Raw genomic sequence first — 25,024 nt, 5'->3', positions numbered from 1 at the left:
TATATTGATTTCTGGATTTCTAATAAGAAAATTTGTCATTTTCTGTTTTGAACTTTTTACTGACAGAATTAATTCGTCATCAAAATAAAAGAAAAACAGTTCATTTTTGTAATCACTAAACAAAAAGTTTACAGTAAACTGGTGAAATGAGCAATTTAGAGAATACTTCACAAATTGAAACAAAGCTCGAAAAGGTTTGTATGGTGTTACATAGAAACATTCAGCACAAACTACGATGAGATCATTTTTAGGAGAAAACGAACCAAGCCCTGCTGAAGGATCGTGTCGATAAATACTCTGAATTGACTCGGTCTATGTCAAAAATCCTCAATTCTTTCGAGCAACGTTTGGGGAAGCTGGAACACACAATTCTACCCGTTTACAATGTGACTAAGAATCTTCAAAAACAGCAACAAAGTACCGTTCTTTTATTGTGTAAAATTTCCCTACATAACGGTAAACTCCGTTCTTTCAGATTTGGATTCCACTTTGAGCTACTTGGAGCAGGTACTGTCCCATTACGATGCCTCGCAGGATGTATGCAACCTGATTCATCAGGGGCCATCGGAAGGAAACATCGCAGCTTTTCTCGACGGATTGAATAAGCTGAAAAAGGCTAAGGACTACTTTCTGAACAACAATCCACAAAGTGTGGAATTGGAGAACGTCACCAGCTTGTTCAACAATGGCTGCGAAACTTTGAACAATCATTTGAAATCGCTGCTGAAAAAGCATAGCGCTCCGATGCGGCCCGTCGATTTGCTGGATCTGATCTACATCGAGGAAGATTCTTCCAACGAGGATTGCCCATCGATCAAGCAGCTTCCGAGCAGTACCCGGGAGGAACTGAATGTGATTGCACAATGGTTGGATAACAACCTACGGCGGGAGTATGTACAGATCTATGGCGATGAGCGTTCGGAGGTGATTATGAGATCGCTGCAAAATTTGAAAGATCACCAGAAGAGTGGAAGCTGGGGAAATGAACCGTTGAAGTCCAGATACTACGGGCGTCAGTCGGATGCAGGACTGAAAAAGTCTACTTCCGCACGGTTGCAGCAAATGTGAGTAGTAGTTTCTATTGGTGAATTTTCGTTCGTTATTTGTTTTAACGAATATTTAGCTCATTTTAAGGTTAAATTTTTGTGATGTATTCAATTTCAATGATCTAAACACTTATCAAATTCTTTCCTTTCCATCACAGCTTCGAACGCAAGGCAAACAAAATGCTCATGAAAGCATCCCAAACGCTCGGACAATCCGCCGGGTTGGCGATGCGGAAAAACTCCTCCTTCGGAGACATTCTCGCAGCAGAAGAGTACGGAAACGATAACGATCAGGAGCTGGAAAAATATCTGGTACTTCTACTCGGCTTGCAAAAACTGCTAGTTTGGGAACGTCACCTGTTGAACGATATCATTCCAACTTCACGTCACAACGAAGTTTTCTCCCGCCTTTCGCAACCGTCGATTGAAATGGTTGTGAAGGACGCCGAAGCGATTACCGGGCGGGTGCTGCGAAGTATCAGTCGCAGAGAGTGGTCCGCTGCATTAGGCATTTTCTCAGCCTTGAAACACGTCCAGATTCTGCAACCTGACATCGATAAAATTTGCGACACTGCTCAGCGACAGCAGCTAAGTGGAGTTTTGAGCAAACTCCAGCAGACCGGTTCTAAAGCGCTGGAACAGTTTATAGATGCTGTTAAAAATGACTCTGGAAGTGGTGGGATGGTAAGCATGAGTTCCAGCACTATAAGCTATGGTGGAAGTTCAAATGTACCGAAGGATGCAACCGTTTACGAGCTAACCTCGAACACGATTTGGTTCTTAGAACAACTTCAAGAACATTGCGACACCATCGGTAGCATTCTTCTGGTGGATTCAGTTTATTCAAACGATCTCGATCGGATTGCTTCCCACAAAACGGTTTCAGTCGAGCAAAAAAATAAAGCTCTTCTGGGGATCTACGTCCGGAAGGTTCTTGGCGAGTTGAACTATACTATTGCCACTAAATCGGAACAGTACGGAGATTTGGCCACAAAGCAGCTGTTCAAGCTGAACAACACGCACTACATTTTGAAATCACTGCAACGTTCCAATCTGATCGATATTGTTGCCCTCACGGAGCATGACTGCGAGAAGCGTTATCAAAAGATGATTCAAGATCTCAAAAAAGCCTATCTTAGTTCGTGGTCCAAGATGCTAGCTAACATCGCACCGTTGGAAGACATTCCCCGGCCGATGGGAGGGCGTGTTAAAGACAAAGAGCGAGCCATTATCAAGGAGCGTTTTTCCTCTTTCAACAAGGAACTGGACGACGCAATGCGAACCCAGCGGGCCGTGTCCGTTCCTGATGTACTTCTTCGAGAAGGTATCAAACGGGACAACACCGAGCACATTGTACCGCAGTACAATGCGTTCTTTGAAATGTGAGTGTTGTTGCTATGTAGTTAGGACGACAGCTAGTAATAGTATGATTATCTTTTTCAGCTATTCCGAAGTGCAGTTCAGTAAGAATCCTGAGAAGTACGTCAAATATCGACCTACCGACGTAACAGCGATGCTGAATAGCTTCTTCGATGACACAATATAAAATGACAAAAAATATAAGATACCTGTTTAAGTTACGTTAATATAAAACCGAGTTATGCTGCAAATGCACCTTTTTCGCAAAAATGTTCGTTCTCGATAGTCCTATTCACATTTTTTTTAAATTGTTGGGGTTTTGTAATTGTGCTTGGGTTTGTGCGATCACCTCTGGTTGCTACTCCGTGGGACTAACTGAAATTGCACAGAAAATTAATTTATGCTCGAGCCAGTGCGAAGCGGACGACAAAAATAGTTACTTTTCTATTGTCCCTTGTCCGAAGAACAAAAGAAACTGTTACTACAATTCTTGCTGTAGTAACGGGTGTTCAATAAAAAATGAGAATGATTTCAATACCTTTCTGTAATTAAACTAAAGAGCGTAAATTGTTTTTCTCTACAAGAGAATTGCTCTCTGGACTCCCTAGAAATGGGTGGCATGTTTCATTTTGCTCGGGAACTGTCAGTTCAATCGAAGATGGCGTTGAAACAGCAAGCACTTCGCGATCTTGTTGTATGGTTTTACGAAGTGCATGGTCATCGTGGAAAAAAGTTTACCGTAGACCACTTTCGAGACTAAAACGTGCCCGTGAGTACAATTTACCGGATCCTTGCATCCCTGAGCGTGGGGCGGAAAATCGGTAGCGGCCGTACGGCGAAGATAATGACGAATAAGAAAAAGAGAAGCGTTGAAAAAGCTGTTCGACAACAAGGACGAAACGAATTTGCGTGACGCCGGCTACTATTCCAGCGATAAGACGGCTACACCCCAGAAACAAAATATAAGTTTAAGCATAAATTTGAAAAAAAAATGCTGTACATCGCCATATCGGACAGAGGGATTTCAAAGCCGTGGTTCAAGCCGAGCGGTCTGGCCATCAATCAACAAGTGTACCAGGAGAAGTGTCTTGAGAAAATTCTTCTGCCATTCTTAAAGGAGTATCATGCGGATGGGAGGTACGTAGCCGGACAAGGCGTCTTCCCATTACGCCAAGAAGACGCTGGAGTATCTTGGGCCGAAAAAGATACCGTACGTGTCGAAAGAAAGGAACCCGACCAACTTGCCCCAGTGCCGTCCCATTGAGGATTTTTTTGGCTCTCTCAGTGCCCTAGTGTACAAAAATAATTGGCGGACCAATAATACGAAGCAGTTGACCACCACAATCCGGAATTGTATCCGGAAGATGGACGTCAGTGCCGTCCAGCGCTCTTGTGAGAGCATCGCGACTAAGTTACGTCGTACGGCTGACCAGGGCCCCTTCTCCAATTCTCATTGACGTTTTTTTGAAGAATAAACATTTTGTTTTTAATAAAAACTGTGATCAACTGTGGTTTTCGAAATGACGAACTATTTGATCGACTGGAGAGGAGTTTATACGACAAAGCCCTGAACGCAGTTAAAAATCTGCTTTTACATCCGGACAATGCTCCGGTGATCATAAGCCGATTGAAAACCCTCTTTGGAAATCCGTAGTCCATAGTGGAAACGATGGTGCATAGAGTCAGGATGATGCCACCTCCAAAGGCTGACAAAATGGAAACGATTGTCGATTTTTTGTGCACTACAAAACAGGTGTGCCGAATGGATCGGCGGTTCTACAACGTTGCTTTGCTGCAAGAGCTTGTGGTCAGCTTACCGTAAACCTTGAAAATGAATTGGGCATTCTATCGGAAACAGAATGTACATTGCTTGATTGTAACGAATGGCTCGGACAAACTGAACAAACTCGAGAAGAGAAGAAGCGCATATCCACCTGCACCTGCAACCCCGCCTAGAGAAGGGAATCGCACAGCGTGTTTGGCATGCTCGAAAAAGTGCGAAGATCTCGACAAATGTAGTGGTTTTCTCAACATGGCGCCAAGTGCACGATGGACGCTGATCAACCAAAAGAAGATTTGTCGAAAATGTTTGACCAAGCACTTTAAAACTTGTGACAGGAAGAACTCTTGTGTTAAAAATGGATGTAGCTACCTTCATCACCCGTTGTTGCACGACGACAGCAAACACGCGAAACAGCTGCCAAACAGTTCATTGCAAAACACCTCTTGCAACACTCATCACTGTTCTCTTGTGGGAGTACTGTTGAAGTACATTAGAATCACGGTACATAGAAAGGAGAAGTCCATTACTACCTACGCCTTCCTTGACTTAGGATCTACCTCCACTCTGATGGAACATAGTCTGTGGGAGGAGTTGAATCTTAACAGCGAGAAAACTCCGTTGTGTATGTCTTGGACTGGTGGTCAAGGCAGATACGAAGAAGAATCGGTGAAATTTGCGGTTGACATCGCGGGTTCCCAAACTCCCACTCAACGCTTTCATCTGTCGAAGGTACACACAGTACGAAGCTTAGATCTTCCTTCTCAATCAATAGCGATTTCGGATCTGGTGAAACATAACGGACATCTCGCCGGTCTTCCTATCGCGTCCTACGCTGAAGTTAAACCGCGAATCCTGTTGGGTGTAGACAACACTAGGTTGGAGTATCCATTCGACTCAAGAGAAGGGAGTGAAAATCAGCCTACCGCCGTATTAACTCGACTAGGTTGGCTACCCAGCAAACCACTAAGCACTAAAGTAAGCAGCATGTTGACTATATAAGAGCTGTCCGATGTTTATAAGCTTTATATGGGCTTTACAAATGTTTATAAGCTGCATAGCAGCTTTACAAATGTTTATAAGTTTTATACAAGCTTTTCGAATGTTTATAAGCATTACAAGCATTAAAAGTTTCGTGAGTATCGTATAGCGGTCTCAGGGGATATTCGTGAGATGTTCCATCAAGTGCAGATCAACAACGAAGATCAGCATTGCCAAAGGTTTCTGTGGAATGATGGAATCCCCAGCGATACTCCAACGGTTTACATCATGCAGGTGATGACGTTCGGTGCGAGTTATTCTCCAAGCAGCGCACAGTACGTCAAGAACCTAAACGCAGGTCGATTTAAGAACCGGTTTCCGGAAGCAGTGGAAGCGATCTGTAACGGAACTTACGTCGACGATATGCTTTATAGCGTCGAATCGGAAGAAGGGGCGGTGAAACTCGCGCAGGATATACGACTCATACACGCTGAAGGAGGGTTTGAAATTCGAGGATGGTTGTCGAATTCGAAAAAAGTAGTTGATGTCATAGGTGATCACAGTTCTTCTCACAAGGATTTGAACAAGTCTGGGGAGCTAGCAACCGAGAAAGTTCTGGGCATGTGGTGGGATACTATCAGTGATGCGTTCACATTCAAAATTCCGCAACGATGCAAGCACGAGCTGTTATCTGGACAGAAAGCCCCAACCAAACGGAAGGTGCTGCGAATCCTCATTGTCAGTCTACGATCCGATTGGGCTTCTCGCAAACGTGGTGATGTTCGTGAAAGTCCTACTTCAAGATATCTGGCGTTCTAATGTTGGCTGTGACGAACCAATGGCAGATCAGCAATTCGAGAAGAGGAGAACATGGCTCAGTGTGTTACACAACGTTGAAACAGTTTCCGTTCCAGCGGTGTTATCGAACGATGACCACGTCGTCAGCCTATTCCAACGAAATCCAACTGCACGTATTCGTCGATGCAAGCGAAAACGGATACGCAGCAGTCGCCTACTTTCGGTACGAAGAGGGCAACACGATAGAGTATACCTTCGTTACTGCCGAAACTCGTGTTGCACCACTAAAGTACGTTTCGATTCCCCAACTGGAGCTGCAAGCAGCAGTGATTGGAACACGCCTGGCGAAGGCGATAGGAGAAACGCATCAAATAGCAGTACAAAGAGATAATCTTTGTTGGCTGTGTTCGGATCACAGGAAATACAGCAAGTACGTCGGCGCCAGAGTTGGCGAGATTTTGGAAAACAGTGCACTTTCGGAATGGTTCTGGGTTCCGACAAAAATGAATGTCGCAGATGAAGGTACGAAGTGGCAAAGAATATTTCGCCATCAAGCCGGTGGTTTAACGTGGCAGCAGCAAAGTTCGTGGCCAGCTCCGCCGACGAATCACGGAACTACCACAACAGAAATCAACCGTTCGACAAACCTTCATGCTGTTCGCGTTCCAGTCATTAACTTTACTAAATATTCGAGCTGGTGAAAGCTTGTTCGAGTAGTCCGTACCGTCCATATAGAGATTGTCCACACGCTTAATAGCAGTTCCTGTATCATGGCGCTGCCGGAGCTTCATGGCCAGGCGTGAAACGCCTTTAGAACTATTCAATGATCGTGAAACTAATTTCGTTGCAGCAAATCGCGAAGCAATTCGCTCTCCAGATCAGGTGAAGCTCATAGAAGAGCTCGAAACCCCAAATACCAAGTGGACGTTCTTGCCACCGAGTAGCCCACACATGGGTGGAAGTTGAGAAAGATTGGTGCAGTCTGTTAAGAAAGCACTGAATAATATGAAGCTTCCAAGATTGCCAACCGATGCAGTTCTCAGGAACAGCCTCATGGAGGTGGAGAATATCCTAAATTCGTGACCCTTAACTTACGTACCTATCGAGGATGTCGAACATGAAGCCATTACACTCAACCACTTTTTGTTGGGTTCATCCAGTGGTTCGAAACCATTACTACCCTAAGCCTCGCTACGCTATCGAACTCTTGGAAAACATCACAAACTCACGCGAATGTGTTCTGGAAAAGATAGCTACGAGAGTATTTGCCGTCGATAAATCGCCGCACAATATGGCAGTACCCAGCTAAACCAATCCAGATTGGTGATGTTGTCGTCATTGTCGATCAAGATCTGCCAAAAAACACGTGGCCCAAAGAACGTGTTGTGGACGTCAAGCTGAAGGATGGACAAGTTCGAAGTGCAAGAGTGAGGATATCAGCGAACATTTACGAACGCCCAAGCTGGCGGTTCTAGATGTCGGCGCAACAGCGAATACACAGGAACCTGGATCCTGTGTACAGTCGTGATTCGTTGGTTGGGCCACACCTCTGTCCAACTAACGAATTTGATTCGTTACAGTTGTGATTCGCTGGTTGGACACTTTTTAGCTGGACCGCTTTTTAGTTGGACCTCCGCTAGTTGGACGTTCCAACTAAAAATCATCTGAGCATCAAAATCTCATGTCAAACTGACTGACAATCTATCTAACAATCTTTTACACTACTAATGTCTTCTTTGGAGAGTTTTTGACGTTTGTCAGTCGGTCCAACTAGCGAATTAAATTCGTTAGTTGGACATAGGTTGTGGCCCAACCCACGAATCACGACTGTAGTTGGACCGACTGACAGATGTCAAAAACTCTCCAAAGGAGACGTTAGGAGTGTAATTGCATCTATTCACATCTCTAATAATTGTCAGATTGATTGTCAAAGTCAATCTGACATAAGATTTTGACATTCAGATGCTTTTTAGTTGGACAATGGTCCAACTAAAAAGTGGTCCAGTTACAAAGTGTCCAACCAGCGAATCACGACTGTACCAGGAGGAGTGTCTTGAGAAAATTCTCCTGCTATTCTTAAACGAGCATCATGCGCGTGGGAAGTACGTCTTCTGGCCGGACAAGGCGTCTTCCCATTACGCCAAGAAGACGCTGCAGTATCTTGAGCAGAAATGGATACCGTACGTGACGAAAGAAAGGAACCCAACCAACTTGCCCCAGTGTCATCCCATTGAGAATTTTTTCGGCTCCCTTAGTGCCCTAGTGTACAGTCGTAATTCGCTGGTTGGGCTACAGCCTTGTCCAACTTACGAATTTGATTCGCTAGTTGGACCGACTGACAAATGTCAAAAACTCTCCAAAGGAGATGTTGGCAGTGTAAATGCATCTGTTCACATCTCTAACTATTGTCAGATTGATTGTCGAGATTTTTACGTTCAGATGCTTTTTAGTTTGGTCCAACTAGCGGAGGTCCAACTAAAAAGCAGTCCAGTTAAAAAGCGTCCGACCAGCGAATCACGACTGTACACCGTATTCCGGAATTGTATCCGGAAGTTGAACGTCAGTGCCGTCCAGCGCTCTTGTGAGAGCATCGCGACTAAGCTAAGCTGCGTCGTACGGCTGACCAGGGCCCCTTCTCCAATATTCATTGACGTTTTTTGAAGAATAAACATCATGTTTTTAATAAAAATACTGAATACGTTGAATTTTTTTGTTTTTTTTTTAACTACATTACTGAAAAATCTCTTTTTTAACACCCGTTAAGTGGCATAATGATCCTGCCGATAGCAAGGTTCTCTCTGGTTCTGTTTAGCAAACTCTGGGTTCGCTGGCTGAATCAAAACGGGTTTTGAGAACAAAATTCTTGTTAAATTCCGGGAATACAGCTTGCGGACTCACCATCTGCTTGTGGTTTTCAAGTCGGCATACGATTTGGTGATATGCAACGATCTGTACCCGATTTTAAGTGATTTGAAGCAAACAGAATAAACGTTTTGATTTTTGTCAGTGTAGGTCAAAATTAAATTTTTGAAGAAATTCCGGACACGCCATTAATCGCTGATTATAAACAACAGCAGTGGACGAAAGAGAAACCGTTTCTCTTTCATAAAATGTTAACATCCATTCTCGGTGAGTTACGGTTTGTCCGGAATCTTCTCTCAAAGTGAATTTTGACAGTATGCACATTGGCCGTTTACAAACAAACGCGAAGTTTTTTTCGATTTGATCCATATTTTTATTGAACCTATACAAATCGTTTTTGTGTGTCAGTTTCCAAATAATCGATTAGATCGATTCATCGGAAACTCATCGGACATTACGACGCTACGCGCATCCTTTTCTGAACAAAGTATCGCCTCTGATGATGTATGAATGTTTCGAATTTTACGAAGCTCAAAACTGGGCAACAAAAATTGTTAAACAACTTGTGAGCAAAAAGTGAAACGTTATAAAAATAATATTTAGAAGTGAAAATACAATTTCGTAGAAATTATTGCAGCTTTTATAATATTGTGAAAAAAGCTGACCTGTAGTGCCAGATAGGTCCTATTTGTCTCCAACGAGCTATCAAAATTATTCGTTTTTCAAACCTTCAATCTTAAAACTTGAATCCCAGTAGGCTTTTATGGTTCTTAAAAAGTTTGTGATCGTTGATATATAGGTGATATTAAAATTTATGAACAATGCTTGAAATATTCATATCTTCTGACAATTATTTGAAAATATTGTGTGAAGTATCACTATATAGAACCTTCGTTATTCTTATAAGGTAAGTAACTTTTCTTGCTGCGACAGAACATCGATGATCAATTAAATACAAAAAGAATGTAATCCGCTAAATTTTATTTCCACAAGCAAATATAAACCTATCTGTATGGATACATATAAATCTATGGAAGCACAATATTTAAATGCACATTCGTTTCAATCTACATCATGTAGACATTATGAATTATCACTGATTCCCTGTTAAATGCGTCTGAAAAGCCTGATTTCCTGTTTGCATCAAAGTTCCCCTCTTCATCTATTTATACTCCCGATTGAGAGCACGCCCAATGATCATTCGACGAATCTCCGACGTGCCGGCACCAATTTCATACAGCTTCGCATCCCGCATGATCCTTCCCGCCGGGTAGTCATTGATATATCCATTTCCGCCCAGAATCTGGATGGCATCCAGGGCGATTTGGGTTGCCTTCTCCGCACAGTACAATATGACACCGGCGCAATCTTTCGGGTTAGCCTTTCCCAGATCACACGAACGAGCCACCGAGTACAGATAGGCTCGACATGCATTCATCGTCGTGTACATATCAGCCATTTTCCCCTGGATCAGCTGAAACTCGCCGATTCTTTGATTGAACTGCTTGCGGTTATGGGCATACTCGAATGCGACATCGCAAGCGGCTTGCATGAGACCAACGGGGCCAGCAGCCAGTACTAGCCGTTCGTAGTCCAACCCTGACATCAGCACGTATACACCTTTGTTCACTTCACCCAGAACGTTCTTCTCTGGAACTTTAACATCCTCAAAAATCAATTCACACGTTCCACTGCCTCGAATGCCTAGCTTGTCCAGTTTGGGTCCTCGCGAAAATCCAGAGCTGTCCCCGTCGACAATAAACGCCGTTATTCCGTGTTGTGACTTTCCATTAGAATCCGTCTTGGCGTAGATGATATACGTGTCGGCGTCTGGTCCGTTTGTAATCCAGAACTTATTTCCATTCAGCAGATAGTAGTCACCCTTTTTTTCGGCTTTCGTTTTCATAGAAACCACGTCGCTTCCGGAGCCCGCTTCTGACATCGCAAGGGCTCCAATGTGTTCCCCGCTGATCAGCTTCGGTAGATAGGTTTGCTTTTGATGTTCCGTCCCATTGCGGTGAATCTGATTGACACACAAGTTCGAATGAGCCCCATAGGAGAGGGAAATCGCACCCGAGGCACGAGACAGTTCTTCATTGATGATGCAGTGATCCAGATAGGTTCCTCCCAGTCCGCCGTACTCGGGCTTGGCGGTCGGTCCTAGCAGGCCGAGGTTGCCCATTTTTCTCCAGAAGTTGCGAAGGTCCCTGCAGTTAGATATGGGAATGTTAGTTTGATTGTATGCTAGGACGGAATGGATCGTATATAATTTGCTTGATGTAATGTTTAATTTTAATTTGAAATCGATATAGTATGGAAATAGCCATTTTTATGCGCGTAGCAACACTTACTTGAACTCATTCTGTTTATCGATCTCCTGCGCAAACGGTGCCAGTTCTTTCTGCGCAAAATTGAACACCGTCTGACGTAACTGCATGAGAAAATAATAATATTGATATCAGAAGTCAGCAACACCGTGACTAGGAAAATAAGTCCTTATCCATCGTACCTGCTGCTGTTCCTCAGTCAACCCGAAGATGGTCTCATCAATCGGATAATGGGACAGGAATCTACTGTTCGTTCCAATAATTCCTTTTCCTGACCGTAGCAGAGTTTTGGCGAGTAAACGGGTGGCAGTTGTCAAGTTACGAATCGGCATCTTATTTTTCTTCTCGGGAATCAACTACTCACAGTGTGTACTGCTAAAAAAATAAAGCGATAACTCGAGTCGCAGAAAATGGGTATGCTAATTCATCTGAAAATTATACTTACACTTTCCTTTAGTTCCAAGCAGCACTTGAATGACGACTGATTTCGGAGGTCTGCGCAAGTGGTGATGTGAAGTTAGCGATAGTGACTTATACATCGAAAACACCGGTTTTGCAATGTTAAATGGACAGAACGAATGCATGTTGTCAGTAGTGGTCAAATTAACGACTTGATAACAGGTTTGAATGTTTGTGTGGACAGGGGTGTTAGGGGGCTTGGCACTGGGTTTTAATTAGACTGAAGCTTATTACCGGTAGGGAGCTTTGAGCTTTGCGCAGCATCACTATAAGTTATACAATACAACGACAACGTGTAAATGGATTTGTGCGAATTAACGCATGGTTGATAACACATGGATACTGAAAATTTATTAAAAACATTTGCAAAAAGGTCATTCAAAACTGTTAGCATAACTTTGCTTTTGGCATATTGTTGAAGTACGACTTTTTCGATTGTTGTTGTAATTGATAATGAGAATGATTTCTTTTAATCATTTGAAATGATAATAATTACTGCTAGCAACTTTATTTGCTGCCCTTTGGCTCAGTGTGGGGAATGGGCGCTTTGTGGCAGACTTCTCGAGGCACATTTCGATTGTGAGCCAGTGAATGCCTAGCGTACAAAGGGGTCTGAGTCGATGGCAATCACTGGCCATGATTAACCGATGACTATGAAATGGAAACATGCACGATATAAAAAAAATATTACTGTTCTACTCGATGACTGTTTGAAGTCAATAAATAGGGTTACCAAATGGGCTGAAAGCGAAATAAGGACATCTTGAATTTTGACCGAGAATAACAAATTTTACTTATCTTTGCCTAAAATGTTTTTGGTTGAGTGGTGTTAAGAAAAGATTTCCATTTTTTTTTTAGAACCGCGCTTTTTTGTTTTTCTGGGATCCTAAGAAACTATGCAGAATATTAGGTCGTGGCATCCCGTGTTACATTTGAAATTTGTATGGATATTAGTACGAGAAATCCTATTTTTTGCATTTTCATTTCCAAAAATCAAAGTTTTTCCTTAAGTATAGAACTTATTGATGAACGTCCATGAAGTAACTAAGAAATTTCCCGACTGTGCTAGAAAGTGATAGTGTTTAAAATTCGATGGTTCGAAATAAAGGACAAATCGTTTTCAACAAGATGAGAAACATGAAAAGTATTAGTTTGTAACTTTTCTTCAAGCGATAAAATTAATCAATGTTTTTGGATCATTATTCTGAACATAACAAATCAAAAGACTATAAGGAAGTGAACAACTAAAATGGCGAGTAAAATTTCTTTCGTTTGAGTAAATTTAATCTAATTGATTTCAAATATAACATGGATTGAGATTAAAACTAAGGATATTTGAAGTAAAATTAAGGACGCTTTCCCAAATCATCGAAATTAAGGACATGTCCTTTAAAATAAGGACGGTTGGCAACCCTACAAATATAATGTTGCAGTTGAAAACTAGTAAATCCAACCAGCGGCAATCGTATATTCTCTGGTTCTAAACGATGGAGTCACGTCGGAAGTAGTGCGCTGTATTCGTACAATAATGCGCTATACAGCCACAGAGAACAGACATATCCAGCTTTTTACGTGCCATAATGGCGGTCTAAATTGTTCCGTTCGTAATATGTTTAATGACCCTTTTTTGTCAATAATCATTTACGTCAACTGCCCAGTGAGATTAAGTCTTCCCACGTTAGTCCAATGCGTTGGATGTTTATTCAATGAACGCCCGACATCTTCAACTAGGCGTTGCTGTCACGCTGGCGTAAACGATTATATTGTCAAAAAAGGGCAATTAAACGTATTACGAACTGGGCAATTTAGACCGCCTTTGTGGCACGTAAAAGGCTGGGTCTGAGTGTTTCAGTAATGTTGGTTATAGGCAAAAGGTCTGGATTGGGGAGAAGCCGAAACGATGACAAAAAGGGTGGCCAATTGTTTCAAGCGGAACACGAACCGCTCCTACTGGGAATGTCGCGGAGTTCTGTATGAATTATCTGGCGGAATTTTCCTTGTAACCGGGACTGTCAACCAGGAACGTCTCCTTGATATAGCCGTCATATGAATAGGACCAATGAAACGCATCCAATAAGAAACTTCGATCGTAGTCACTACCTCGAAAAACTCTAAATAAACATTGCGTAACTTCAAAAGTGTATCAAAACAAATGTTCCAAAAAATGAAACTCAAAGGTAGAGAAGGGAAGCTCTTTTAGAAAATGTATTCAAATGAAAAATAATCAGCACTAACAGTGCAACATATGTCCTAGCTTCTGAAAAAGATTACCCTGCTTGACACAAAGCCATTTGGCATAATATCGTTTGACATGAGACATTATATGGTAAAAGTACCATTTACTTTCGAGTGTATTTAGTGCCACATATTTGAGTAAACCGAGTAATCGGGTGGATCGTACTTTTACGTACGAAACATTCCACTGCAAAAGAAGGATAAATACTCTAAAAACACACCAAACCGTTTGTCAAAATGTGCATTCATTTCGATTTTTATTTAGATTCTGGGAAAGCTGGAAAGAAGGAACCAACACCTATGTTTCAATCAATCGGGTAGAGTTATTTGGCATAAAGATATAAAGAACATGTTTGAAAGAAGGAAACAATTCCTATGTTTGAGTAAATCGGATATGCGAATGGATAACTGCCTTGTTTGCGAGGAGGCGGCTCTTTCGACGGCTTATCCTCAGCAGCTTAACACTGTATTAGTTTCTTAGATAAAGTACAAAGTTTTGGTTTCGCCACATAACCTTACTTACATTCTTTGGGATCCTAGGAAGGAGGCTACCGCTTTCTATGGTTGTTACCAAATAACTCTCAAAAACATACCTGAACTGAACAATACTGGCAAAGACCGACTACCATATGAGTGGTTCAAACTGGAAAGAGTGATGCAGAGTACTGCACTGGATAATTTTGAAGAATGGACCAGAATGGCCCTACCTTGGGGAGGTTGTGTTGCTTATCTATCGTTCCGACTATCATATATAGTGCAGTAAATACACTTAATATGTGTATCTACAAATGCGATATGATACCTGGTGCAGAAAGTGCACTAATATCCTGACTATCTTCTTTCATTTGATTGTCTGCTCAAGAAATCATTTTCCGTACCCAAATATCACATGTGACGCCAGTGATAAATGGAGAAAATCACGAGGATGCTGGAAGAGCAGTGGGTACAAGGCCAAGTGCTTCCCGTTTGGTACCAAAAAGATAAGCAAAGGGAAAGTAAGGGTTATGCTCGGGATCTGGAAGGAGAGCATTTCGCATTTATTTTCATTTTTTTGTCTTCATTTGTTTCTCATGCTGTAATATATGCAACTCGGTGCAAGAGAACGTGACGGGGAAAGCCAATAGCCCAAACAAAGCAGGAACAGGAAGAAAGACTACGAACAAGGAAACAAACAACAGATGAGAAATCGTTTATTTATTTATTACAACTAGGATACTAATCACAATTATCCTGTTTTTATTCTCCCGTTTCAGCAAACCAAAATCTCTCTACTATCTCTTCATTTTCTGCTTCCGACTATCCTCTATGTAATGTATCTGAAACTTGTGGGACTGGTTAACAGCCGGCGCCTGCTTGTGGAAGAAACTGGTGTGCTACACGGACTAGCACATACGAACAGATAGGCTTTGTAGGTCCTCATCTTGACAGAGTCTAGATGGGCGGATGAGCGTCTGCTAGGGTGTGGGCTGAGAAATGACGATGCCAATTTTAACTTCCGATGGCCCTACCTTTTCTGACAGGGTGAAGTTCTGGAGTATTCAAATGTTTGCCACTGCTTAGAAAAGCAAAAGTATTATAAAGCTAGTGTCAGACCTTCACCGACCTCAAGAAGTCACTTTTGGAGGTCGAATCGATCAATGTAGATTTGTCGGTAGACGGTTCCAGATTTCATAAAAAACTAGTTCTGTTTGCCGACGAGGAATATGAACCGAAACTGTCTTTTGGTATAAGAACCAAACGCCTGTAACTATGCACTTCTGTGCTTACCATCGAGACATCTTGTAACTTTTTGGATTTTAGTGTCTAACTAGTGCTAATTTGGGTACTAGCTTAAATACATCATCTAACTAGACACCCAGTTGGTGCTAGTTACTGACGAGGAGAATCCAAAACACTAGAACAAAAAACGTCTATCGTACTTCTTTGGCGCTTTTCTTTGAAATTAATTGCATATTTTGAGGCTTTTATTGATTTCCACGAAATTAAAAGAAGGAAAAAATCCAATAAATTTTATCCGGAAAATTATTCTTACGCTATTTGTGGGGACGGAGAATTTTGCAACTCATCTTACCTCGAAAAATTTGGACATCGGATAAACTTCTTGCGTGAGTGAAACAGAATTACAATGCTTGCAATCGGGACAGATTCTGCTATATTTCCGCTTCCTTGTCGATACTTGACCTTGAATTTAAAGGATTGAAGTCTTTAAACTCACCGTTCAATGCGAGCACATGCTATGGAAGATGGTGAAAAATAACTTCAAGTGGTTTATGGTCTGTCTAATTCAAATTCTTGTCCAATCAAGTATAATGAGAACTTCTCTACAGCCAATACTAAAGCAAGTGCCTCTTTTTTCGTTTGGCAGTATCGTTTTTCAGTACAAGTTAAACTCTTGCTAGCGTAGAAAATCATCTGAGGATCATTATCGGTGTTGTCAGTAAATTGGACCAAGACAGCACCCAAAACAACAGAGGATGCGTCTGCCACAACTCTAGTGCGCAAGGCATTGTTAAAAAAAGCTAGTGTATCGGTACTGGATATCATTTGTTTTAGTTTCTCAAAACTTTGTTGGTGTTCTTTCTTACAGCAGAACCTATTGGCATGGCATATTAGCTCTCGTAAAGGCATAGTAATGGTTGCTAAATCTGGGATAAACTTTCCAACGTATGTAACGAGACCCAAAAAACTTCTAACTTCATCAGATGAACGAGACTCGCGAAAAATTTGCAGAGCCCGATTGCACATTGATAACAATAACAGTAACAATTACGATTTATTAGCCATATTTCTTTGTTCACTATGACAACTAATGAACACACAAATGTTTCAAGTGTTATAACATATTACTATTATAATACTTTATTAATAAAACCATCGTCCAAACAGAACTCAAGTAAATGCAAAATCACGAACACACGAAGGATCAAGTATAATATTATTATTATCAATTATCAATAAGTATACTGGGTCAGACCTTAAATAAATAAACTAAAAATAAAATAGGAGCAATACCGTATCACACTGTTCCATATTTGCGGGTCGCTTTAAGCACTCTAACCATGGAACGGAGCAGCCAAACCACTTCCAATAGCCATCGCTTTCTTACTGATCTTCTGATTGATGAATCTCGAGTATAAAGATCCGCCGGGATTTCGCCGCGTTGGTCCTCGCGGAATGTGATACGTGCTCTAGAATAAAAAAGTATTATATGACCCTGGAGAAAATTTAGATTTGGTCGTAAGTAGCAATGTGGGATTCTCTTTGGCTACCTTCTCTTCCGTTCATTACTCGGTTGTTTCAACATTTACTACTTAACTCTTTTCGTTATATTCTTTCGATATGTACAGGAAAATCAGTAAAAATGATATTGTGAGTTAGTAATAATCGAAATAGAAAGTAAACGAAGAGAGACTCGCCATGTTACTGAAAATTTTCTATAGAACTAATCGTGTACAAACAAACCAACGATCGCTACCTGATTCTCATGCGGAAACAAAATTGTGATACATCGAGAGTAGTTTTCCAGCTGCTGTGCCGTGATCTTCGTATCGTACTCCATGTGGTAATCGATCACAATTGCCGTCAGCTGACCCTGGAATGTTTTCTCCAAGCAGCCCAACTCCCCGGAATGCAGTATGAATCTGCCAACGCTACAACTGGATAGTATATCCTTCAAAACCTCCGGAGTCATTGGCCAGGGAAACATTTTATAGTCGATTCTAAGTTCTACTTTTCCTTTGGGAATCTCCCCAGTGGCAGTGTTAATCATTGGTTCACTAATGATGCAACTGTTCAGACCCCTCACTGATCGCGTAGGGGAAAGTTCCTGTTCGGCCGATCGCTTGCGATAAGACATCGTTCGGAGGCTTTTCATTGGCATACCTATATTGATTCGCCAGGATATCAGTGCTTCGCGGAAGTTGATTTTGGGACCAAGCGGTTGGGTCTCGAATAAGGCATCGACGTCTTCGAAACGCATCTTTTTCAAACATTCGACGTCAATTTGTTGGGCTGTAATAATTTTCTGCTGTCACTTTTTAGTGAATTTAATCAATAGATTACCTTCCAGCAAAGCTATGGTTTCCTCGCCAAGACCTAGTCGAGTCAGGCAAAGTGTTCTCAAATCCACATCCTGCTGCAAGTTGGCTATCCCGTTGAGAAAATCTGCTTCTTCTAGCGCGTAGAACGGTTCACTTTTTATGATGAGATGATCTAATTTTTCGACCATCGCAGAGCTGGTCCTATTCGATTTTCCCGGCGACAGGGCAGACAGGTCGAAAAATATAAACAGAGCAGAACGTGCACTCTCGTGAGAGGTATGTCTATTCAGTGGGCGAGCATGCGCTGGTTTGTGTTAGTTGTGTCCCGCAAATGGTGACGTCATGGTTGGCTGTGTAGCTGCTGGTCGGCGAAACAGGGTCAAACTAGATCCGGAATTTGGTTAGAAATCGTCGTTTGATTTCTGTCTGGATTTCAGCGCTAATGCAACATTGCATTCAGAATTCCGAATCAGATTCCGGATAAATAACTATTGAATTTATTGGACGTTTAAGCAAATTTGGGAGAAAAGTAATGAGAATTTTTTTTGTGTACTTTCTGGTCTATTAACAGCTTGTTCGCTTTTACATTAACCCCTTAACTCACTGCATAATATGTTAGTGAATGGAGTTATGTTTCGATCTGTACTAGAAAATTATTCGCAAATTTTATAGTGAAACCGTAATAATTGAATGAGAAAGTAAACAAAGAGAGGCTTTTCCAAATGAAACTTAAAGATAAAAATGGATTAAACCAACAAGCTAGCAAAATGGACCTTTCAAGAGAAAATTCAGATAAGGAATAATTCGCTCAGGATCGAAATAAAAAATGGCATTTGAACCCATAAGAAATTATATTATGTCACAATGCTTTTTTTCCTTTTCTTTTGTTTTCGTCTTAGAGAGTATACTATGTTGGAACAACTGCAGTCCATCACAAGACCACAGAGCTAGAAATACAGGTTCGTGCTTTATAACCATCCGGAGGATCATATGTATGAATCCCAATTGTATCCAACTTTGCATACAATGCCCGTATAGCGTTTGCTTGTAGATCGTAGCGCCGGCTAGTGACAAGTTGCTACTTGCCGGTGGCATTTCAAATCGTCAGTCAGTTCTCAGTGACAAGACGTTCAACGAAATGCCACCAGTTGCGCTTACTAAAAATATCTTTTTCTTTGTTTATTACTTTCAAAGAGCGACTGAAGGCGTATAAACTTAGGCTCAACTGCCTGGGTAAAATACGTCTGTCCTATCCTACGATGTTATTAACAAAGATGAAACATTAACCGCGTTTACCACATAACCCCCTATGATTACCCAAACCGATACAACAGAACGGTCGGCATAGCACGGTTGGCCTCGTTTCCTTCTTCTTAAAGACTTAAAATAGGATTCATCGAATGAATAATTTAATTACCGTATTATTTTGAATCATCTTCAAACTCAACTCTGCACCGTGGGCTTGGCTGTTTTAATAATAATAATGTTTACATAAAAACGCTGAATAATAGCTTTCAATGTTATCCAGAATGTCTTACATTACTGGATGTGTAAGGGTTAAGATAAAATAGAATGAATGGCTGGCGTCCAAAAGGGGTTAACCCACATTTTGCATTTTTTACAGGAAATGGAAAAAAAACTTCCGCATTTCCAAATTAACATTGTTGTTATGGTAAAACACATTATTTTAGTAGTAGTTGATTGACCCATTTTGTCTAGAAAAAATAAGAGTTTTACGCCTAGTTTAATTCAAGGGTTTCAAGGCCTATCAGATGACATTTATTGGGATACGGTGGAATATTCAAAGGATCACGTAACGGTGAATTCCTGAGGGTAAGTCGAATAAACCTTTTCTTGAACACCCCCGATTCTTATGTTTCACGTGACGTCGTTTGGCGCCCAGACAGACGATGAATTTTTCAAAATTGGACGCAGGTGTGAACAACTTCAGACAACGTGAATCCGTGAAATCTTTAGCTATTCTTAAGACGAAATAATCAACGCGTAGTGAGTGTGGAAACAGAATTTTGGATTTAGTAGAATACCTAGGGTCACCATTTAGTCCGCCCTACTCAGAACAGCACCATTGATATGGTAGTCATATTATATCGGGTCCTTGAAACGATAAAAGTTCATTACGGTACATTTAGAGATGCTGACGTCTATTCTTGCGAAACAGTCTACAATTGTATCGCACAGCGCTTGCAGCTGGATGCAATCTTCAGCGGAATGCACCACCGTGCAGATCTTCAGGTCATCGGCATATGCGAGCTTACAGCTAAAGCCCAGTGAAGCTGACACTTCATTAAAAAATATAACAAAAACTAGTAGTTCTAAGTTGCTGCCCTTGCGGGATCTTAGATGTCCTAATAAACGGGGGTGAAAGGCTCGAACCGAGCTTAACACATAACAACCAGTTGGTCAAGTACGATAACAACCACGATACCGGCCTATTCGAAGCTCCAAATCGCAAAAAAAAGTCTGACATAAAATTTTGAAGCACGTAAAATGTGTTCGTCGTCAATAATTTCGAAAAGCTTTGGTGCGGGAGAAAGGTTGGTTATACCACAGTAGTTCTGTACATCTCGACGGTTATAGTTTTTGTGCACAGGAAACAAACGACTGTTTCCAGCCCACCGGAAATTCTTGTTGTTCGAATGAATGGTTGAAAATGAAAAACGCGGCTCAGCTACTGGAAAGATCGAAAGAGTACAACAGCAAGGGTGCCATCCGGTCCAGGAATATACGAGCACTTCAATTTTCTAGATGCTGCAGTAACCATAGCGCGAGATATTAGAAAGGTGTCAAAATTCACTACGCCCAACGGAACATTTGAAGCAGCCTCCACGTCAAGTGATGGTTGTAGTTCGAAATACTTACGATTCAACCACACGGAAAGAACTCTTGATGTCGACAATGATGCAGACCGTGCATACAATTCACAAGGAGACACGAGTTGCGATAAGAACATAAGATGTCTACTCTGTCGACTAGAAGGTCATCGTCATCCAAAAGGTAAGCCCAAAGAGAACCCATGGAAATAATATTAAAATTGTAATCATCTAGTCAAACAACGGTCGTATAGAAAAATGAAGTTGGGCATTCCATAGGACATTGTTTTTTTCTGGTTATTTCTTCAGATGTTTTTTTTCTGGATGGTAGATGCTTGCTCGATTTCCGATCCTCGATTCGGTCTAACATGAAACGGATAACTAACGAAAGGCGTGCGTCAGACGAGGTTTTCAGTAATATACATCAAATGAACCGCCAACTGTTGAAACGGCGCCGGTGGTTGAGTGGTAAGCGTCACCGCCACTCATTCCAGTTGCCTGGAATTGAGTGGCGGTTCTCAATTCTGTGGCCACGTCTTCCTTCGGAAGGGAAGTAAAGCCGTTGGTCCCCGGTCTATGAGTTTGGTGGATCGATATCTAGGCCAGATATTGAAGTCACCTCTCTGGCGTCGGTAAAGAAGAAGTAGATCCAACTTCTATACTCTTACTAACAAAAATATCCTCCTGTGATAATTGTGGAGTTCGCAGTAGTATATACGGCCTCTAGCAAAAGCAAGTATCGGCCTAACCATTCCTGCCCTTTCCTTCCGCGATCTACGTTCGGGCCTAGCCGGCGCTGGTATTGATCAATAAACACTTTAGGATTACTAGGAGTTTTACATTGAAAGATGTTTTGCTGCTCCCAAGCATAGTTATCTACTTATTCTATGTTCAACTTCAGCTAGTCCAGGTCGATTGCAGCCAGGGGTGCGACCACAAGCTCAAATGAGCCGCCAACTGTTGATTTAAACAAAGGTATCATGGAATACCCCTATTTTCTGTGAATAGCATTACAGCATGTTAGATTGTCCCACCACCCTAGTAGAATAGTACGCTGAAGCAGTAGACAACAGTGATGTCAGAAATGGGGAAATATACTTCATCCTAAAAGACCAAAAAACTCAAACGAAGAGTACAAAATTACAATCGAAGAGATGACCCAAGGAAGCAGTTCGAAGAAACCAATAATGAAGTTACCTTCTGAAAATGGGATAGCTTTGTTTGACAGGTGCAAAGTCAACTAAGTTGAAGCAACTGCAATCAAAATAGGCACCAGCATCGAGTGACAACATGCTACGAGTACCGAACAGAGTGTTGGCGGAATTAACAACACGAATGGCTCCAATGAAACAGGCAAGAAAATCAAGCCATGCTGAGCAATGAGATAAGAATGTCAATAAGGATGTTTTCATGTAACATCCAAAGAATCGAGATAAGCTGAGTAGAGTATTGATAAAAACGGACTTCAAAGTAGTCTCAATGTCAGACTCTGCCCAAAGTTTCATTGCACTAGCAAAACATACACGTGAAAAATGGTCCACCATTAGGAACGCTCCCCTAAACAAGTCTTTTTTCTTTAATTTCGTTGGACATAGATCTGGTAAAACTATCTAATTTAGTTATGGAATTTGCCTTTCGACGTCTTCTCATCAGAATCCGACACTGACTTAGTGTCGGGATTAAGCTATCATCGGATTGACGCTTGCTAAAAAAACGGAGACACAATTTGTGATCTTGAGCATACCACTAGTCAAGCATGATGTCTTCTTAGGGACAAATATACTGCCCATGATCGCCTGTTTCTCCCATTTTCTATTTGATTTGCTGATCTTTTTTGGACTGATTTGCGATGATAAGTAGTATAGTATAGTGCAATAATATCTAGCACAACGGTGAAGAATTTAAAGAATACTTGCAAAGAATATTCGAGACTGACCTGATGACTATGCCCCAGGAAGAGAATTAAATGTGTTTGGATATTGAATTGGAGGAAGCCATTTAGCACTGAAAATCATCGTTAGCAGTGGGGGAACACCAACTGGCAGGTGGTTTGTAAATTAAAAGAAGCTTGCCGCCACTTGGAGTAATCTTATTGAATCTACAATTACCGTTAGCGGAGCGATGCGAAACATCTGAAATTTCTTAAAGATGCTAAGCAGGGGAACAAGAACTGAAATTCTGGTCAACTTGAGAATTTGACGCAGCATAAAAGAACGAAGACAAAGTCAGATCAAATAAGCTAGAAGACACCGTTTGGTAAAAATCAGAAGCAATATTCATTACCAGATGAGAGCTCGGCTGCGATGCACGCATCTAAAACCCTGTTGTGATATATGCTGCTCAATATTTTTGCACATTCTTTGTGTCAGCAGTATCAGTGAATCGATTGCTGATTTGGCATCATCCAGCCGTACATCGTGTAGCGGTACATGTACACATTAGAGATGGTCGGGTTCGGGTTTTTGAACCCGGAACCCGACCCAAACCCGGGAGTTTAAATTTACGGGTTCTTCAAATTTCGAATTTTCGCGTTCGGGTCGGGTACAGATTCTGAAAAAATCAAACCCAAACATTTCTTGACGCTGTTTACACACAACACCCAGTTTCTTTTTATAGTAAATAACATTACATCGTGATACGAACGGATGACACATATAACTGTACTAAATATTACCACTTTTGAATCGCTGGAATTCGTCATATTTTCTGGTGCTCAAATAAGTGTTACACATCTAAAATCTCTGCGATTTTTCATGATAATCATCAATTAACCAAGTGAAAGAAAATTTGTCGGAAAATATTGGTTCAATGTTGATGGTATACTAGCGCCGTTGTACAATCAGTGGTATATATGAACCATACACTTCCTGTCAGTTTGTCTCCGGGATGACCCGGATTTCTTTATGAAAATACAAGAATTTTCACGATCTTAAGGTATTGATCGTAAAAATATTATCTTTTCTGTTCAAGTCATTAGCGGATTTATAGAAGATTGAGGTTGTTCCGAGAACTGCATTACACATATCGAAGCATTTCTACTGGTGCGCATATTGTACTATTTCAAGCATCGTGCTTGATCTTCTTAGAAAAAAATCTGCCTGATGGTCGTCGAACCAGAATCGTCATCAATGATTCAGACTCGCCGTTTGGAACTCATCGATCTCGTTTTGAATCATACCCTTACGCAACATTATTCGTTGGGCTCCAACATGTCAATAGCTCGCGCAGTTAAGTTCTGGGTTGCGATTTCTCGTCTAAAGCAGACATAAACCATTGATTGGGACAGGTCTTTCACGCTGAATAATCGTGTCTATAATCCAGCACATAAAGTTGAGATCGATGGTGTGGTGCCTGTTTTACTGGATTGAAAGCAATCCTATCTCAAATCTGAATAGTTTCGAGTGATTTTGGTAGGATCCGCTATGTCGAACGTCGTTCTCTTCGACAATATGTATGTTTTCCTTTCTTTGCTGTTAGTCACGAAATGCAAACTGATCTCTTAAAGCAAACAATTATGTCAAACGCTCTTTTATTGTTGCAATAAGGAGCGGTGTAGCAATTTTCCTCGGCATGATGCTGGTCCGGGGGCTTTTCCATTAAAGTAGTATTACAGTGATTATGTCACATGGAAGCTTTGACTACGACTACTTTTACTTTAGACTTTATATTTTTACTTTACTTTTAGATGAGCTACATTGTGATCAATTTTAGTAGTAACTTGGCGACCTTGATTATCCACTTATATTATGGTCGCAATTATGTACAAAGTGGGTTTTGGGCCAAGTTCTCTCTGGAGGTGCCCTGGGTTTGGCGATGAGCTTTGCTTTGGAATTCTTATACTTGGAATGCCCCATGTCAGGACTCTCAAAGATGACAAAATATCAACGTTCTTTGGCAGCCTTTTGTGATCATCCAAGCATACCCGCATGCACGATTTCCCAAACATGATAGCACACCCGTGACAAGCGTTCAGTACTTATAAATTTAGAAATCAAAAAAATAACGCTCATATCCACTTGACAACACGTTCCATGGTGACATGACTGGGAACTCTAGTGATACGGGGAAACCCACTCTCGTCTAGCATCTGAACCGCGTACCTAAAATTAAGTATCATATTTATGGTCCGCGCAATCATTGAAGAATACACGCGAATATGCAACTGACCACACGGTTATAAAATCGAATTTATACACGCTAGCGACATACAAAAACCCACGCGATTGGACAAGTTAACTTACAAACGCTCGAGCTTCTCGCCATGATACACAAAGGCGAACATGCAATCATCCACGCACAACTGCGC

The 25,024-nt window shown here is 41.4% G+C and overlaps 3 protein-coding genes across 4 annotated transcripts; 1 reads left to right on the top strand and 2 right to left on the bottom strand.

The window, feature by feature from the left end:
* Positions 1 to 36: 36 nt before the first annotated feature.
* Positions 37 to 2,675, top strand: LOC131691500 (exocyst complex component 7). The gene is made up of 5 exons (XM_058977948.1): positions 37 to 194; positions 252 to 417; positions 476 to 1,064; positions 1,205 to 2,428; positions 2,490 to 2,675. Exons 1-5 carry the CDS (start codon positions 147 to 149, stop codon positions 2,590 to 2,592), a joined length of 2,130 nt encoding a protein of 709 aa, XP_058833931.1. The 5' UTR covers positions 37 to 146; the 3' UTR covers positions 2,593 to 2,675.
* Positions 2,676 to 9,790: 7,115 nt separating this feature from the next.
* On the bottom strand, positions 9,791 to 11,707 carry LOC131693262 (isovaleryl-CoA dehydrogenase, mitochondrial). Of its 2 annotated transcripts, none has more exons than XM_058980961.1 (4): positions 11,599 to 11,707; positions 11,336 to 11,525; positions 11,178 to 11,257; positions 9,791 to 11,033 (listed from the first exon to the last, which is right to left on the bottom strand). In XM_058980961.1, exons 2-4 carry the CDS (start codon positions 11,483 to 11,485, stop codon positions 9,989 to 9,991), a joined length of 1,275 nt encoding a protein of 424 aa, XP_058836944.1. In that variant the 5' UTR covers positions 11,486 to 11,525; positions 11,599 to 11,707; the 3' UTR covers positions 9,791 to 9,988. The 2 variants fall into 2 exon arrangements, with proteins under 2 accessions (XP_058836944.1, XP_058836945.1); XM_058980962.1 differs by having other exon boundaries at positions 11,336 to 11,528; positions 11,599 to 11,636.
* A 4,920-nt stretch (positions 11,708 to 16,627) lies between these two features.
* Positions 16,628 to 18,140, bottom strand: LOC131693264 (uncharacterized). Its single transcript, XM_058980963.1, has 3 exons — positions 17,910 to 18,140; positions 17,323 to 17,858; positions 16,628 to 17,035 (listed from the first exon to the last, which is right to left on the bottom strand). The coding sequence occupies exons 1-3, from the start codon at positions 18,073 to 18,075 to the stop codon at positions 16,901 to 16,903; spliced, it is 837 nt and encodes a 278-aa protein (XP_058836946.1). The 5' UTR covers positions 18,076 to 18,140; the 3' UTR covers positions 16,628 to 16,900.
* Between the last annotated feature and the right edge of the window lie 6,884 nt (positions 18,141 to 25,024).

Source organism: Topomyia yanbarensis, chromosome 3 (genome assembly GCF_030247195.1).
Source record: "Topomyia yanbarensis strain Yona2022 chromosome 3, ASM3024719v1, whole genome shotgun sequence".
Classification (NCBI taxonomy): Eukaryota; Metazoa; Arthropoda; class Insecta; order Diptera; family Culicidae; genus Topomyia; species Topomyia yanbarensis.
Note: the sequence above shows the minus strand (reverse complement) of the source record. Positions and strands in the feature narration are given on the sequence as shown.

Bases quoted from the DNA above. Each gene is read 5' to 3' on its own strand.
- LOC131691500 (XM_058977948.1), top strand. From the start codon at position 147: ATGAGCAATTTAGAGAATACTTCACAAATTGAAACAAAGCTCGAAAAG. The intron at 195-251 runs GTTTGTATGGTG...GATCATTTTTAG, and splicing joins TTGAAACAAAGCTCGAAAAG to GAGAAAACGAACCAAGCCCT. The intron at 2,429-2,489 runs GTGAGTGTTGTT...TATCTTTTTCAG, and splicing joins TACAATGCGTTCTTTGAAAT to CTATTCCGAAGTGCAGTTCA.
- LOC131693262 (XM_058980961.1), bottom strand. From the start codon at position 11,485: ATGCCGATTCGTAACTTGACAACTGCCACCCGTTTACTCGCCAAAACT. The intron at 11,258-11,335 runs GTACGATGGATA...TTTCTCATGCAG, and splicing joins TGACTGAGGAACAGCAGCAG to TTACGTCAGACGGTGTTCAA. The intron at 11,034-11,177 runs GTAAGTGTTGCT...ATCTAACTGCAG, and splicing joins GATAAACAGAATGAGTTCAA to GGACCTTCGCAACTTCTGGA.
- LOC131693264 (XM_058980963.1), bottom strand. From the start codon at position 18,075: ATGGTCGAAAAATTAGATCATCTCATCATAAAAAGTGAACCGTTCTAC. The intron at 17,859-17,909 runs GTAATCTATTGA...AAATTATTACAG, and splicing joins AACCATAGCTTTGCTGGAAG to CCCAACAAATTGACGTCGAA. The intron at 17,036-17,322 runs GTAGCGATCGTT...TTTTTATTCTAG, and splicing joins TGTTTCCGCATGAGAATCAG to AGCACGTATCACATTCCGCG.